General features: G+C 32.6%; 1 protein-coding gene across 1 annotated transcript; it reads right to left on the minus strand.

Moving 5' to 3' along the window:
• Positions 1-7,684: 7,684 nt before the first annotated feature.
• On the minus strand, positions 7,685-14,717 carry LOC102587788 (hsp70 nucleotide exchange factor FES1-like). The gene is made up of 8 exons (XM_006343431.2): positions 14,468-14,717; positions 12,473-12,564; positions 10,545-10,695; positions 9,888-10,015; positions 9,590-9,748; positions 9,323-9,508; positions 8,283-8,474; positions 7,685-8,206 (listed from the first exon to the last, which is right to left on the minus strand). The coding sequence occupies exons 1-8, from the start codon at positions 14,664-14,666 to the stop codon at positions 8,186-8,188; spliced, it is 1,128 nt and encodes a 375-aa protein (XP_006343493.1). The 5' UTR covers positions 14,667-14,717; the 3' UTR covers positions 7,685-8,185.
• Positions 14,718-19,109: the final 4,392 nt, after the last annotated feature.

The following is a 19,109-nucleotide window of genomic DNA, read 5'->3' on the forward strand; positions in this document are numbered from 1 at the left end:
TGGTCCGCCCAGTCATAGATCAAGCAAGTCAATATCCTTAGAGGTAGTCCCAACTACATAAGAATCGAAATACACAAGAATTTTAATATCGTTTCTCAGACTGCATGGTTTAATTATTTTACCCAAGCAAAGGGTCTGTCAAGAAGCTAATACATACTTTTATTGAGCCCATGTGTCTGATAGTTCTAACCGGGTATGAGATGCCCTACTTAATAAATTCTTTTTGGGCTAAAAACCACGGCTCATCAGACGGAGTCACAAAGACAAAGCCAATAAAAGTAGTACTAGATCCGACTGTACCTCAATCTCAGAACCAAGTCGAGAAGCCATACTAAAATTCTTCTATATTTAAATAAAGCTTAGATCCGTTCATGGTCTATATAAAAGAGAAGTTAGTTATCCGGCATATATATAAATTTTTAGCCGGACATAGTCACGGCTCAGATCGGAGAAATTGAAAAAGTAAAAGACAGGAAGAATTAGAAAAGAAAGTACCTTGTTGTTACCAAACCGCACACTTTATTATTCCGGCCAAAATCCGGCAAGCTTACAAAACTTAGTAAGAAAAGTTTACAAGAAAGAGAGAGAGTGCAAAACGGAAGAGAGGGTTTCTAAAACCTGCTCCTTGATTAAAGAAAAACAAACTTATTTATTCTAAAAGAAAGCATCTTTGTACAGGATACTGGGCCCCTATCTGGGTCCTGGTAACAGTGTATCTACTGTTGAGCTATAGTAGTCCGGGCGTTTTACTGTTCCGGAAAAGCTTAACACTGCTACATCTTGTCCTTTAGTTTTGACCAAAAAATCTTCGGCTTTTCTTCTTCATATGGTTAAGCTTCGTGCATATCTTCACTTGTTTCACTACGCATTGATGAATCTGATTTTGCGTAATGACTTACATTTAGAAGAATTCTTTTTCTTTACTTCTTCTAGATACTTCATAATCATTTCATTTTGTTCTCCTTCATCATGATTAGAAATTTTTCTAGGCATATGTTTTACGGAGGTTGAATCATCAGTCATAATTCCTTTATTAGGAATCGATTTATAATCGTGTATGGTTTTTGTTATTAAATCCAGCAGTTCTTGTTCGTATATAAACTTTGTTTGAGGATCTTTCTTCATCAACTTATCCCAAAAATTATTATAATAAGTTCTGTATAGGCAAGGGATTTGTTCCTCAGTGAAATCTACTTCCGGAACCCATTTATGAATCCATGGAACAGAGAATTCTATAAAGAAATAAATCTGGTCAATTTGTTGAAAGTAACAAATATGTTCTTGATGATATAACTTGTTGAGATCTGGGGAAATCTTGACCCATTCTTTGTATAACTTGAGAAATGGTTCGGGCAATATTTTTATGGTTGGCCCGTGGTATGACCACCAGTTTAAAAACCAATTTGGTATAGGGTTAACAAATATCTTGGCACATAGTTTTATAAACCAAGTATGTTTATGCCTCTCATTGTTATAACATAAGACTTTATTAAATGCCTGAATATAATCCCAATATGTAAAGCTTACCATGACTTTGTTCAGACTGAATTGTCTTTCTGTCATTGAGGAAATACCCCAATCTATAATATGAATGACGTGTTTTATAATCATTTTAGAGAAGTTATAAATATTCTCACTTGTATTATATCCTGAAAAATGTTGAAATTCAACACATGTGCTTATCATCAGAGTCTCATAATATTTTCGAATTTTGTATGACTCACCCGGGAAATAAAGCCCATTAACTAAATACCTCTGGAATATCTTCCAAGGTTCTTCTTTTCTCTGTATGTCAGAGTTTTCTAAGAGAAATATCATTTCTCTTTTCTCTACCTTTTCATATGTTTTGATATCATCAACTTCTTCTTTGGCGATTGAAGCAAAAGTATCACCTTGCTTTTGAGTTAGAAATTCATGTAGTTTAGCATATAGTGGATCACTTTCTGGAATATCTTCCAGATGTATTGATGACGAAGCATTTTCTTGTGCTTTAGAGTTTAAGTTATATAAACTCATTCCTCCTTTTTGTATAATTGGAATACTAGATGATGAAGATCCGTATGACGATCTTGATGAACTTGGGGATGATCTTCCCCTTCCGCGAGTATAACTGCCTTTTCCTCTAGCCTTGGTTATCCAAGGAGGATCCATCCTGCAAACATAGCATTTAGTTTTAATCATTCAAGAGGTTATAAACTTCATAACAATAAAATATTTCATAAAGCTCTTGTTCAATCATGTAATCATCGACGATATCCATCACCATTTTAGTCTATAATTCTCCATAATATAAGTTCCTGTAAATCTCTATTAAGAGGAACTGCCTTCAAAATCGTAACCAAATCTTTATCAGGAAAGAAGTCAAGAAAACTCATAAGAAGAAAGATATTCTCTAGATAAGAAGTTTGGGAGGGAATTATCACTTCCCTTTTTATAATGAATTTCGAAATCAAAAGGGGCTAATTGTGCCTGCCACCTAGCGAATATTAACTTAGACGCATCATGTTTAAAATCTTTATCGAACATATACTTGACTGACTGAGCATCAGTTTTTATCAAGAATTTTTTATTATATAAATCATCTTGAAATTTTAATACGCACTTAACGATAGTTAACATTTAATGAGCTACCGTCGCATATTTTTTCTGAGCATCGCTTCATTTTCCTGAATGAAATCGAATAAGATATTCATTTTTATCATGCAGATTAGTTTGTTTCAATATGCCTCCATACCTAATATTAGACGCATCTGTCTCTACAATCTTTGGCCAAGCAGGATTAGCAAGGGTTAAACAAGGCAAAGATTTAACTCTTTCTTTAATAGTCTTTACAAGATCTGTGAGACTATTAGTCCACGGCTTCTTGTGATCCTTTTTTAGCCTGTCGTATAACAGAGCTAAATCTCGAGACAAATTCTTGTAGAAGGGGGAAATGTAGTTTAAACTTCCCAGAAACCGCTGTAATTGCGTCCTATCTGTAATAATATTAGGGAACTTTGATGTGAATTCAATAGATCGCTGAATATGAGTCATTTTTCCTTGACAAATCAAATGACCCAAAAATCTAACTTCTGTTTGAAAAAGACTCATTTTAGGTTTAGCTATGACAAAACCATTTTGAATAACTATCTTCTTAAAAAATGTCTAAATTCTTAAAATGCATTTTCAAGAGTCTTTGAGTAACCAAAATATCATCATTATAAACTATGATGAAATCCAAATAAGGATTGAAGATATCATGCATTATCTTTTGAAATTCTGAGGGAGCATTTTTTAACCCTAAAAGGCATTACATTCCATTTGTACTGTCCAAACGGAACATTAAATGCCGTTCTATAAGAATGGTCTCTAAATATTTGGATTTGACCAATATCTAGATTTTAAATCAAATTTTGAAAAGGAGGGTATAACTTATTTTTTACTAGGAAAAAGATGTGAGAAATACAAACTTTATTCTGGCAAATACGAGTATTAGATAATTTATACTTTATATCTAAAGTATGACCAGATGCAGATTTAACCATATGAGTTGTTTTCTCAAAATATTTAGTAGGTACTAGACCTTCTTGAATGCAACTCACATCAGCGCCACTATCAATCATAGCAATGTTAGTTATAGAAAAAGTATTATCAATTAATATAGTACATTTAAAAAGTTTTCTCAATTTGGTGCAAGTGTGAAACCGATAAGTCTCGCTGAAGATTTTGCAGATGAGATGGAAGCCACTTTTGATTTCAAAACTCAAGTGGAAATGGAAGTTAATAAACTTCATGGGTATCCAAAGAAGAATAGTGGTAATACTGCTTATGCTAGAAAACCTAGCATGCAAACATATTACTATCCCAGGCCTACTCCTCAAGATGTTTTAATAGAGGAAAGAGATTGGAATCAAACTAACACTTCTTATAGTGGAAGTGAGATTTATGAATGGAATCTCGATGGGTTAACTGATAGGCAGTTGACGATTATGGTTCATAGGATGCTTATGTATGCTACTATCTGCAAAGTGTTAATAACACTGACAAGACCATTTGCAAGATGATTATTGCAGGATTTACCGGTCAACTAAGAGGATGGTGGGATAATTATATGCCCTCTGATACCAAAATACAGGATCACTGACCTGACGGTGGTCCGCCCAGTCATAGATCAAGCAAGTCAATATCCTTAGAGGTAGTCCAACTACATAAGAATCGAAATACACAAGAATTTTAACATAGTTTCTCAGATTGCATGGTTTAATTATTTTACCCAAGTAAAGGGTCTGTCAAGAAGCTAATACATACTTTTATCGAGCCCATGTGTCTGATTAGTTCTAACTGGGTATCAGGCGCCCTACTTATCAAACTCTTATATTATAATTATTATAATATTATTATTATTATTGTTATTAATTTTATTGTTATTTTATTTTGTTACAATATATATATACTCCAACATAGTTTTTCTTTTTTCTCCATTCCTTTGGTACTTTTTATTTATTTCTCCTCTTTATGTACTAACTAATTAAATTAATAAATGTTTTATTCTTTTGTAAGAACCAATCCACGTATATTAGAGAAGTGATCTTCTAATTCTGCCCATGACTATGAATTGAATTTGTATGACAACTTAGAAGTCATTTCCTTTCTTATTCTACTTTTAATGAATTAAAATTAAAATACCCTTTTTTTGTTTTAAATAATATTTCTTGTCATTTAAATAATTTATTATTATTCTCTATAAATTTAGGGAGAATATATATGGAACATACTAAGACTTATATATGGAATAAAATAAATGGATCATTCTTTAAATATCAAATTTTAATTTGATAATATTATATATATGGAACACACTGAGACTTATATATGGAAAAAAATAAATGAATCATTCTTTGAATTTAAATTTTAGTTTGACAATATCATATATATGGAACAATGCAAGAATTATATATGGAACAAAATAAGACTTATATATGGAATAATACAAATGAATCATTCTTTGTATATTAAATTTAAATTTGACAATATTATATATGGAGCCTTTTCTTTTTCTTCTTTTTCTTGACATCTTTATTTTTCTTATCCCTCTTTATTTGTTTTCATTTTTCTTTCTCTCCCGTAGTACTTTATATATTTTCTTTTTGTCTTCTCTTAATGTTAAGCAAAATCCCTCAATATCAATTTTTTCTTGAAATATTATCACTTTTTTGTCATACAAATTCTAAGTATTTCAATGAAAAAAGAAGAAGAGGACAAAAGAAGAAAAATAACAATATTCATACAAGGGTTTGAGTTGAAAATTATACCTATCAAATTAGTCGTAGATTCAGACTAAAACTTCTTCAAAAGTTTCAATTCTTGCATCTTTTCTTCTTCTTGCTTTAATCTCGGATGTCAGTCAAATTTCAAATGCTTAGCAGTAGCTCGATGATGCCTTTTGTTATATCACGTAAATAGTATTTGATATCTTAAAAGGTGATCAATGAAGAGTTATTTTGATCCAACAATACTACAAAAATGCAAGATAGTAGTAGTGATCATGCATTAAGATGGTGAATCTATTTTGTTTATAACTTTATATAGTTGTTTTTCTCATTTAATGGTACAGAAACCTTTCAAATTCTATAATTAAAGAATGCGGAATTATTATGTTGTAACTGAAAAAATAAAAATAAAGAGTTTTTTCTTATTATAAATGGTAAGGATTGATTTTAACATTTATATCTTTTTGTAAAGATTTTTAATAAGTAAAAACGTTTGGACAATTGTCTACAATAATGTTCTTTTATTATTTAGTCTTTATTGATGAATTAAGAGAGGTCATAAATCATTCTTGATTACTACATGACTTGATTATGTATTTATTGGATGAGTCTTTTATTAGTCTATTTTATTAATGAATTGGGTATACAAATGAATTAAAAAATGTTTTAAAAAAAATAAATAGAAATGATGGCCATTGAGGCATGCCACATAAGCGGGCTAAAAATCCTCCTTTATATATATATTGATTGATTGTAAACATTTTTATAATAGACTCATTAGAAAGAGTACGAAATTCTCTAGGAAAAGGTATTAAAATTTAAGGAAATAATTCAATTTTAATTGAAAAAAAAGAGAGTTAATGGAGGTAAGATTCGAACTTGGGTCCCTGAAGTCAATCATGACACTGTTAACAACCAAGCTACTAAACATTTATGTTAAAGTTATGCATGTTTATTTACTTATTAAATTCAAGAAGGCAAAATAATTACAGAAAAATGAAACACTCCTGCGGGGAATTGAAGAGGGTAGGTTTGCGACGGCTATTGCCAACTCCACTACGCATTACTTTGTTATTTCAGGGTATCCAAATTCTATATATATCAATATAAAGTCAAAACTTTAAGTGTATATATAGTAATTTTTTTGGCGAAGGATGTCCAATTGGACACCCTAGAGCCTACGTAGCTCCACCCCTGTTCATGTGGTGTTCATCTCATCAAAATGTCAGTGGTATATTGGATTGAGTGTCCACCTTAAACAGTCCCAACTAAAAAAGGGTAATTTGAACCATTTAAGTAACAACAAGAGAAATTTTAAATTTTAAAAAATCATCTTTAATTATTGATTCATGAAAAGATAGTGATTTTTTGTATTTAAATAAAAGTTTCTTTAGACACACCGATAAACGACTCTTTATTCCTCCCTTTGTTTGATATAAAAATAGATGTTCATTTTTATTTTCAAACTGGAAAATCCAGATCAAATTTATCACTTAGGACATTATATTGTACATGTACATAAAGATATTTTGTTCCAAAGACCCTGGCCTAACCAAGTCCAGTAGGAGTTGCATATTCGTGCAAATGCCACTATGTAAAATATTTTGTAACTCCTCTGCAGACATGTGTGTGTTGACTGTTGAACATCTTCTCATCTTTCTTTGAGTACACTCCTTGATCTGATGAATGCCATGTGTAAACATAAAACCAATTGTTTAAGTAAATTTATCTTCCAATCCTACTTCATAAGTAGTCTTCATCAATTCATGACTCTTCACTCCAAAACCAACAACACAATTCCAGGATAACTTAGTCCACGAACTAAATAACCTCATAAAGTTCAAATCACGGGATAACATAGTCCGCATTCCAAAGGATCTCATAAAGTTTAAATCTTGGTATTTGGGTTAACTTAGTTAGCGAACCAAACAACCCCATAAAGTTTAAATCTTGGTATCTAGGATAACTTAGTCCACAAACCAAACAACACCATAAAGTTCAAATTTTGGTTCTCCTTCTGCCTTCCGCCTTCCACCAACACAAGTATCAAATAACTCTGTCCATAGGAAAACATAGAAATAAATTACCAAGAATAAGTACTTGATTTGAAGTACTTATAGCCCATTGTAACATACCATCTAAGGAAGAGAAACCACCATTAATATACTCCTCTTCTTGTACCATGGCTGAGTCCACGTGGTTGTTATTCGTATTGTTTATCTTTAATTAACGACCCAAACCAAATTGACTGGAATTTTAGCCAACTAAGAATAAAATTTAGACCTATATGAGATTAAAAGTTTGACAAATTCAAATATTTTTCGAATTTTGAAATTCAAATTGAATGAAGTTCAACTTTAGATATTCACATCTGAAGATACATATTTTGCAAAACATAACCTCATATATGAAACTGTTTTATCGTTGACAAGCTGTAATCACCAATATAAAATATGCATACAAAATATAATCATCGTTATTTTTATGTGAAATAGATACATAAGTAATTTCGTCGAAAATTGAATATTCTCTTACATTTTTCTATTTCAAAACCTCCATGACTAAAGGTTGGTACAAATTCTGTAGAACCAGAAACAATTGGTCTTGCCACAAAATTGATTTGTCTCATCACATACATTACATTGCTATCAAATTTGCAAGATTGATTAAAAGTTAAATACTTGAGAAAAATTGGCTATGACTTAAATAGTAGCACTTATAAAATCAGCCCAAGTCGTCATCAGCTCATAATGTTATCCCTCTCATATTAGTGTTGTCCTAAACAGATAATGTACCCATTTTGAGTCCATGTCCAGATGAACAAATGGCGTGGGATGATGAAGATATCGATCCACTTGGCTACTTCCGCGCCTTTCCCACAGAGAAGAATGCAAGCAGTGTAAAGTTCAAAAACCGGATCAAGCCAGAAACTGTCATCATAATGCAGCTTGTGTAACCTGTCATTTCGAGTTTTAGCAGAGGATCCAAGTTCAACTTCAAATGAAAAGAAATCTATATTAATGTTTCCGTCACCTTATTTAGCTTTTGAAGGAAGGTCAGGTTAACTTCTTTACGAAGACTCTCCACATCCATTGCATATTCTTCTCTAAGATCATTTAACTGTTGCCTCGTCCTCTCAAGTACCTCGTTCAATTTACAGAAGTCTCTGAAGAGTTGAACTTCAGTCGATCTAAGTAGTAGTATGTTTTTAATTGCGTAAAGAGCCTGCAGTTAAAGCAATATCACATGTCAATCCCATAACAGACTTTTTAAAAGATGTCACCAACACGCATGGCAATATTTTGTATTACAGAGGCCTTGTTCAATGTATTGAGGATGGAAATGACATGAAAGATACGCGGGATAGTTCAAATTAAACAAGTCTAAACATGAAAAGAAGATTTATGTCTGTTCGATTCTGGACCCTACACCAAAAGCGAGTATATTTTCCATCATTAAAGATGAAAAATGAGCCCCCATCCCGACCAAGGATATCCTCCTCACACAGCTAACAGGTTTCTTCAAAAGTTAACATCTGATAAGTTTCTGTATAAACCACCAAAACTTTTCCTATGAAGAAAATCACAGTTGAATTTCTTGTTCTGAAGTGACCCAGCTATCATCCCAACAGACTTTGACCCATACTCAAACCCAAACAGATCTAAAGAAGAATTCAATCCAAAAGACTTAGTCCCAATGAAAACAACTGTGGAAACAGACATCGCTCTACTGATTACTTCTTTCATCTAACCAATACTCCACCATCAAACCACAGTAAAACAGACTGATATAGCCACTTGCAAAAAATGAAAGTAGGTGTTTGGTTAAGAACTTAAGATAAAGGATGAGATCCTACAGAGCGACATTTTAACTTTGGAGGTATATGGATGTACTGATGATGGATGCAAGTGTGGATTTTACGTAAAAAGACCATCAACACTTGCTCTTCACAAAGGTCAGGCCAAAATTGCTGAGGATGAGGATCATCTCTAATAATTGAAAACCTAAGGGGCGCATATGAAGTTTAGACAAATAAGGTACTTTTGAGATTAATGCCCATTCACATCACAAACCTTTTCCTTTAGATCAAGATCACTTGATGCCATTGAATCAACAATGGCCTTCAGTAACAATCGATTACTAAAAAAGGAAATCTCAGCTGTGTTCTCATTTTCCAGCTGACTCTCAGCTAAATCAGCAATAAGAAACAGTGACTTTTTATGTAACCTGATATCCAGATTTGAATTGCTAAGAACCTCCTGCATACAAAGACAGAGAAGGAAGTCATACACTGCAGCAGTAAACTAGCTCTAACTTGACTCAATCTTCAGATGGATCACCTGAAGCATCGTATCTCCAGCTTCCTGATAAAACAAATTTTGGCCATTCATGTTATTTCTTATTAGTGCTGAAATAGCAAATAAAGCTTTTACAGCTTCTTCAGTTGTGTCAGATTTCATCATCTTCATTAGCAATTTCAATGCCCCAAGTTCCAGGACCTGAATGCATAAGTCATTGCACAGCGTCAATACAATAGCCAGTAAATTTAGAATATAAACACAGAAATTGCACAGATGAAAGCTACAAAGAAACTAAAGCATTAAAGACCAAACTTGTATAAAAACATAGCTCCAATACCTGCTTCTGAACAAGGGGGTTATTTTGATTGGCTTTGCCAAGAATCCATGCCGCAGCAGTCCTTATTTCTGGTTCAGAATGATTAAGTATTCTTATAAGTACGCTGAAGCCTCCAAGTTTCTGCAGATCTGGAAATAAAACCATGCAAGTATTGAGAAAAGTATACATGTGCATTCAATGCTTTCTTTAAATGAAGGAATGGTGATAAATCGGTTGATGCCTGTATAAAGGAAAACTATTGATGAATAACATTAACAAGTACTCACATTACACATAAGCATCATTGAGAAGCTTCATAAAACCAAGATTAAGAAAGGGTGCTATAGTTCCTAAGAGGTCAGCTGTATGCTCTTTTAGTTCGAGCCTCCTAAAGACTTGATTATAGTCTTATTAGGTCTCCGAAGCGTGTCTATTTGGATTATAGATGCTAATGAATTACTACAGTTGATATTAAGTCAGACATCATGTCTCTCTGCCTCACAAAGGTAGGGGTAAAGTCTGCGTACACCTCACCATCCCCAGACCCCACTTGTGGGGCTATACCAGGTGTGTTCTTGATGTTGATATTAAGTCAGAAGTCATAAAACCAAAACCAAAAGAGGCAAAAACAAACATCTGTAAGACTGTAACAAAAGAAGTCCTGAGAACTATACATACCAATTGCATTATCAATATGCTCAACAAGTACCAACAGCTCCTCTAAGGCACGAAGATGATGCTCCAGAGGTAGGGATGAATTATCTAAATCATTAACTGCAATCAGCATCAACTGCGCATCTGAGGGCATTTTTAGCTTCTCCAACAGTTCCTGGAGATAAACAATATATAAATGTATGAAAACCCAACTGAAGAAAAAAATCATATTAAAAAAAGGACCCTTTGGCGTTCAATACAATTGCAAGAGGTGGCAAAATAATTCCTCATTTTTTTTTCTTTTTTGAGATAAAATTCCTCATTTTTATTTATTTTTTTTGTTTTTGTTTTTTTGGGGATAAGTAAATCAAATTAAAAGATGAAGCAAAAAGGATACACAGGTACAGACGAGATGTCCTCACCTATGTCCTATCAGTGCCCACTCCAAAAACTAGCAAGAAGCTACAAAGAAGCAAGGGCCAAGGAAGATAGACAGAAATATCGGTCTGAAAAAGAATTCTTGGATTCTTACTCAACTATATTAACCATAGTAGAATTTAGAGCCAAACAAGTAGCATGAAAGTACATTTTACTTTAGTTTCTATTCGAAGACCAAAAGCTGGTTGTAATTAGATGAACTGATGGGATCAGGGAAGAAACAAGATAATTTTCCATACCACTTAATAAAATTTCTCCTCCTTTATCCCAAAGCAAAATGGCAATGCAAGAAGAAATGCTAATTCAAGTAAATGGTAGGAGAAACCGTGCTTAAATTAGATGCTAGAGTCCCTTAATTGGGTTCTAAATATAACACTATGAGCTCGGATTTTCCCTATATGTATAAGCATTTTCTTACATCGGAATGGATTTGTTTCAACATTTAAACAAATGGTGGTCAGCATTGGGTGGCTTCTTATGTGATGTATCAGTGACAAATAAAATTGAGTGATCATAGGCTGACATGGATCATGAACAGTACAATGGACATTTTACTTAGAATAAGCAAATCAAACAGCTTAAACAAAATAACTGTACGCACACTTCACTAGCATCTACAATTTTGAATTTATCTTACATTAATTCTTTACAATTTAGCTAGAGCCAAAAGCATAATCCGAAGCCCTCCTTATTTCCTACTTTAGAACCACATGTTCATAAGCAAGCATTTCATGCGAAGACTATTGAAGGGGAGCCTTCGAGTAACTGGTAAAGTTGCTGCCATGTGACCAAGCGGTCACGGGTTCAAGCCTTGGAAACACCCTCTGGCAGAAATGCAAGGTAAGGCCCTTGTTGTCGGTTCCCCGGACCTGTGCATAGCGGGAGCTTTAGTGCACCAGAATGCCCTTTACTGTTGAGATCAGCCTAGTCAAAGGCCAAGTTTTAAGATATGTATTCTTGATAAAATTTCTATTTTATTTTCCAAGAACTATTATACATTTCCGTCTTACACTAGGAGAAGGCTAACAGTGATCTCGTGAATCTAATAGGAGCTGGACATGCAACCTTTCTAGAGTTGCATATTCGTGCTATGTTCAACAGAGTGAAGTTGAATATTAAAATATTTGCCTTTTTTCGACCATTATGGCATAACTTAGCTCAAAAATTGAGTCATACTGATAAGATGAGGCATATTCTGCTTCCGAAGCTCCAACCAACTTTACTTGAAAGCTTCATTTATTCATTTTCCTATCAAGTTACATCGTCATTTTGCCAAATCCTACACTCCAGCTGTTTGCAGTAATACATTCTACCTTCAATACTTCATTTCTCAAGTTTCCCTATTATTTTTCAATACTCTATACGTGTAGATGTTAGGGAAGAGAGGGTATTGGTTCTTTTCATCTGTGTAAGCCTTGGGAGACAGAGTTACATGTACCTATGTTAGTGCAAGTTGGGGGTGTTATCAAAAACATTAAGGCACAAAGGAAGAATCACAAGCTCATTAACCACACCTTCAGTTCAGTCTGGCGTTTGTTTAGCTCCTCCGGAGACATGCGTTGAGCAACTTCTGATCTTTCTTTTAGTACTCCAGGATCCGAATGCCCTGTGTATGTCAATTTAGCACACGAAACCAAATCATTACACATGGGAAACATAAAACCAATTATGTAAGTAAACTTATCATTCAATCCTACTTAATCAGTGGTTCATCAATAGACTCTTTAATCCTAAACTAACAATGGCACATCCAGTCCAGCTAATTCCACAGGTACCTATTGCCTCCCACTGGGGGCGGAGCCAAAAGGTACCATACAGGTTCATCCGAACCCAGTAGTTTTAGTCCAAATCCTATATCTGTATTCAGAAATGCAAGAAATATGTACAAAAGTTAGATTCTGAACCCAGTTACTAACACCTAATATTCCAAAACACAACAAATCAACAACACATCCAGGCCAGCTAATTCCACAGGTATGTGCTGCCACCTATCAGGGGAAGAGCCAAAAGGTACCATATGGGTTCATCCGAACCCTGTAGTTTTAGTCCAGATCCTATATTTGTATTAAGAAATGCAAGAAATATGTACAAAACTTAGATTCAGAACCTAGTTACTAACACCTAATTTCACTATTCTAGAATCTAGTTCATGGACTAAGGTGGATATTCTAGGATAAAGTCTGATTACAACACAACATAATACCCAGTATAGTCCCACAGAGTGGGGGTCTGGGGATTAAATTTATACTTTGTTAGGTTGAAAGTATAAAATTAAATTTATACCTTCAACAAACGAAATATAAATTTCATTTCAAACTTAAATCCTGGATATCAGACCTTATCCCGTCCAACTTGGAATCGCGGGTTAACTTAGTTCACGAATCAAACAACCCATTTCAAATCTTGGTATCCTAGGATAACTTAGACAGTGAACCGAACAACCCCATAAAGTTCAGATCTTGGTATCCTAGGATAACTTAGTCCGCAAACCAAACAACCCCATAAAGTTCAAATTTTGGTATCCTAGGATAACTTTTAGTCAGCAAACCCAACAACCCCTAAAGTTCAAATCTTGGTATCCTAGGATAACTTAGTCAGCAAACCGAACAACCCCATAAAGTTCAGATCTTGGTATCCTAGGATAACTTAGACAGTGAACCGAACAACCCCATAAAGTTCAGATCTTGGTATCCTAGGATAACTTAGACAGTGAACCGAACAACCCCATAAAGTTCAGATCTTGGTATCCTAGGATAACTTAGACAGTGAACCGAACAACCCCATAAAGTTCAGATCTTGGTATCCTAGGATAACTTAGACAGTGAACCCAAACAACCCCTAAAGTTCAAATCTTGGTATCCTAGGATAACTTAGTACACAAACCAAACAACCCCATTAAGTTCAAATCTTGGCTCCCCTTCTACCTTCCACCAACATAAGTACCAGATATCACACCTTATACCATCCAATTTGGTATCGCGGGATAACTTACTCCATGAATTAAACAACCCCATAAAGTTCAAATCTTAGTATCCTAATATAACTTAGTCTACGAACCAAACAAAGTCATAAAGTTCAAATCTTGGTATCCTAAGATAACTTAGTCCGCAAACCAAACAACCCCTATAAACTTCAAATCATGGGCCATTGCCTGGTATCATGAAATAACTTAGTCCACAAACCAAACAACCCCATAAAGTTCAAAACTTGGCTCCCTTCTACCTTCCACCAACAAAAGTACTTGATAACTCTATCCACCAGAGACGCAATAGCAACAACAACAACATACCCAGTGTCATAATGGAAGTACAAGAGACGATAAGAAAAATAACAAAAACAACATATAATAGCATAACAATACTATAACAATAATCCTATTATCCTAATTCGCGTCCTCCACAACTTCCTATTTACCAAGGACATATAGGAACAAAATATTTGATTTAACCTTTCACAATTACAACTTAAAATCAAAAGTTAAAAAGGAGAATTGGGGAAAAGTAAAGTACCTATAGCCCATTGTAACATTCCATCTAAGGAAGAGAAACCACCATCCATATCCTCCTCTTCTTGAACCATAGCTAATTTATCTCCTTCCTTAGGGTTACTAGACCCAACAACAACAGCACCACCTGCAGCTACTTCACTAGTTGCAAAATTTGCAATTAACACTACCATGAGAACTGCTGTGAAAATCAATCTCTCCATTGCTGCTGTCTGCTGATTACTGAGCCCTCTAAACTATTTGTTTTAATACTATATAATATATGATTGTTATTATTATAAACTATAGAGAAAAAATATGTAAATACATGTATGTTACGTGACCCCAACAAGTTTGACCAATTGGAAGCGTCCACGTGGTCGATTTTGGTAACTGTTATTTTGCATTGATAGTAGTAGTACTATTAGATAATTTCGAATAAAAGTGCATGCTTCTAAATTAAAAAAATTAGACCCATATAACTAAAATTTTAGTCATTTTTTTTACATGAATTTCAATCATTGTTAACATATACTCCCTCCAGTTTAATTTTATTTGTCACACTTTGACTTAGCATATCCATTAAAAATATATTTGTTGATATAAGTATTTTATCAAACTATCCTAATAAATGATATCTTGAAAAATAATTTGGAAAATAAGTATTTAATGTTGAGGGTAAACATGAAAAAAAGCTATTGCCTTTTCTTGATATGTCAAAAATGACAAGTAAAAATAAAAATTTATTTTAGGAACAAGTGACAAGTAAAAGTGAACGGAGGGAGTATATATATATATATATATATATATATATATTATATTAAGTGAGTTTGTGTTTAAAATTTAAACTTATATAAAGAATATATGAATGTCGAAATTTAAAATTTAGATAATTTTAGGGATAAGACACAAGTACCCCCTAGATTATGACCGAAATCACAGAGACACATCTTAACTAAACTAAGGTCCTACTACCCCCTGAACTCATTTTTTTTTTTTGTAATTTTGTACAGCTTTTGTCTTACGTGACACTTTCCTGTGACTCCACGCAGTTGAGGCGCGTGAGAGATATTTGGATGTCACGTATGCAAAAAAAAAAGTTTACAAAATTACAAAAAATGAGTTCATGGGGTAATAGGACATTAGTTTAGTTAATGTGCATCTCTGAGATTTCAGTCATAGTCTAGGGGGTACTTGTACCTTATCCCTTAATTTTACATGCAAATCTATATCTATCTCTCTATCTCTCTATCTATCTATATCTCTATACTACCTTAAAAGCACGAACTCTCTTACTTGAATGTTAAATTATTATAATACTCCTACTTAAAACAACCATCTATTTAATTCTAATTGAATAGCATATGTTCTCTTGAAAGGTTGTGACTTTACCAATGAGTTGTGACTTTCCCAGAAGGTTGTGACTTTTTCAATAAGTTGTGACTATTACAAAGGATTGTGGGTTTTCAAATGAGTTGTGACTTTTCCAAAGCACACATTCAAACTACCCTTTCTTGGCTATAAATAGAAGAATTTCCTCTCATATTTTAACCACAAAAATTTTCTAATCTTCTACTCTTATTCTTCTTACACTTACATATTTTTTGTGTGATTTATTGTTGTTGAGTGAGTTTGATGATCAGTGGAATCTCAGGTACCACTATTTTGATGAAGTAAATTATTCTTTCCTAAGAGGATATATTCTAGAACCTTGACTACTTGAGGGAAATAATTTTTGGTGATATAATAATTATTATATTTTTGCTTAATATATACAGTAGTATGTAATGCATGTTCCAATATATGAAGCTAACGTGAAGTAGTCTAAATTTATTTGTTTTTCTTAACAATTTCTCCTGTGATGCAGATATATGTTTCTGAATATCTTTTTAAAAAATTATTGAACTTTTCATGAGTCAGAGAATTGTCACGAGTTGTTTTGTTAATGCTCAAGACATAAGAATGACTTTATTTACAATGATATTTATGTTATTGAGATTGTTAGTAAGTTTGCTTCAAAATAGTTATTGCTATATAAACATTTTCCTTGCGTTTTACTAATTTACTTATTTTTAAAAATATTTATATATTTTAGTCGAAGGAAAATTCATATGATTTATAATGACGTTGGGTTGAAGGGTGTATTAGTATAATTTTTATTTTTTATTTAGTTGCTAATTTTTTGAGATAAATATTTTTATTATATGCAAATCTTTATATATAGATATATATTTGAGTGGATATTTATATTTCAATTAAAGTATTATATATGTCAAGAAAGTATCATCAAGTTAACAAGATCGTCTAACTTCAAAATATATTATTTTTAAATGCTCTGATTTATTTATTTTTAAAAATAAAATAAAATAAAATGCATAGCAAATAGGAAAATACGTGAATCATTTAAAAATTATCATTTTATATTAAATAATATGAAATAAACGTGCAACGCACGAGATGCTTTAAAGTGCAACGTTGGATTACCATTTTGCCCCTACACTAAGTTAAAATCTAATCAGAAAATGGTCATATTTGCCCCTATACTCTTAGAAAAGGGTTATATTTGCCCTTCGTCATACTTTTTTGATATATTTGCTCTTCTCATCCAATTTTAGGCACATATTCGCCCTTAAACGATTAAATCCATATCCTCACTTTTATTATCCTATGTGGTGCCCATGTGGCACGCCTATGTGGTTATATATATATATATATATATATCACTTAATATTTCCTTTTAATTTAATATTATATCCAACCAAATATTATATACACTCATCTAGCCTATCAAACCAAACTCATATACATCTTTCATCATCACTTTTGCAGAAGAAAACCACGAGACTTTGATAGAGGGAGAGAGTGGAGCTATATTCCTCTTGATTTTTTTAGTTGTATCTATGCAGATTTAAAGCACAGCTCCAGAATTTCTTTTGACGATATTTCTACACAAAATGTAGCAACAAGTTGGTCACATTAGTATCAATTACAAATTAGATCATTTTCAGCATTATCTGACCATTTTCTGCACCATTTTAGCACAAATAAGTAAGCACACAAAATGCAACAAAAAATTAAGCATTGTTTTAAGTACCAGAGGGCATACTTTCAACATATTTTAGTACTATTTAACTACACACAAATACAGTAGCAAAGTAAGACAATTTCTCGTGGATGAGAAGCCATAGCTCTCTCTGTCAAAGTCTCATGATTTTCTCCTCTTAGGAAAATGACAATAAAAAATGTATTAGGAGTTGGGTTAGATGGGTAGATATAATATTAAATTAGGAGGAAATATTAAGTGAAATATATATATCCACGTAGGTGTGCCACATAGGCACCACATAAGATAATAAAAGTGAGACATGAGACAAATATGTTCCTAAAGTTAGATGGAAGGGGAAAATATATCAAAAAAGTATGACGAAGGACAAATATAACCCTTTTCTAGGAGTACAAGGACAAATATGACCCTTTTCCGAAATCTAATTAACTATTTATTTAAGATTAATTAGGAGTCTTATCTATTTAAGTAAATGCATAATTAATAAGAAATTCAGCTATTGCACTTTAATTATTTAGTTATGGCATTACAAGTTCTCTTAGTTATTACTCCCTCTGTCCCAATTTATGTGATTTACTTTCCTTTTTAGTCAGTCCAAAAAAAGAATGACACATTTCTATATTAAGTAACAATTTAATTATAAAATGTCTATTTTACCCTCAATGAAATGATTTACAACCACACAAATTTATATCATTCATTTTGGACCACAAGTTTTAAAAGTCTTCCCTTCTTTCTTAAACTCCATGCCGAATCAAACTACCTCACATAAAATGGGACAGAGGGAGTACTAATTATTGCAAATGTTATTCACAACCCTTTTACATTCTTTAGTTATAACATTATGAATTCTATTAGTTATTACATTAATTATTTCTGTCATTCATCTTTAATTATATTTAGTTTTTACCCAATAACTTTTCACATTCTTATATCACTCCTATATACCTGATGACACAATGTTATTATTGACCCTTGAACGAATTAGGTCTAGTTGGATAAATTGTAAATTATTTACAAGGATATGAACAATATTTTTGTTGGGGGTAAGGTAAACATGTGATTACATATATGATATCACATATTTAATATATTTTTTATTTTTAGTTAACCAATGAGAAAAAACAATGAAAAGTCAAATAACTGATTTATGTACACATTCAATTGAGAAGCCAAATATGAGAATCAAAAACAAGAACGTCATCTATTATGTACCTTATAAAATAAAAATTAATGTACAGAAAAATAGTTCTAAAAAATAAAATGTAGTTATTTTCTTCACATGTTCATTTGACATAATTTTTTTTAAATTCAAATACTTAACTTTTATAATATTTATACTGTTAAGCGCGGAATACACGTGCAATGCACATGTTTGAGAACTAGTTAGTCAAAAATGTCTGAACTCATATAGGTACTTTCAACTTCAGACACGTATATCTGAATTGTTTCTAAAACAATAAACTTGCAAGAAAAAGTTAAAGTGGACAAAACTAAATGGTGACTCCAAACGCAAGTGTTTGTGCAATTACCCCGTGTTAAAATATCAAATTAGTATGAGGCCAAAGTCATCCGACTATATTCCACATCACCTTGAGATTTT

Source organism: Solanum tuberosum, unplaced genomic scaffold (genome assembly GCF_000226075.1).
Source record: "Solanum tuberosum cultivar DM 1-3 516 R44 unplaced genomic scaffold, SolTub_3.0 scf00046, whole genome shotgun sequence".
NCBI lineage: Eukaryota > Viridiplantae > Streptophyta > Magnoliopsida > Solanales > Solanaceae > Solanum > Solanum tuberosum.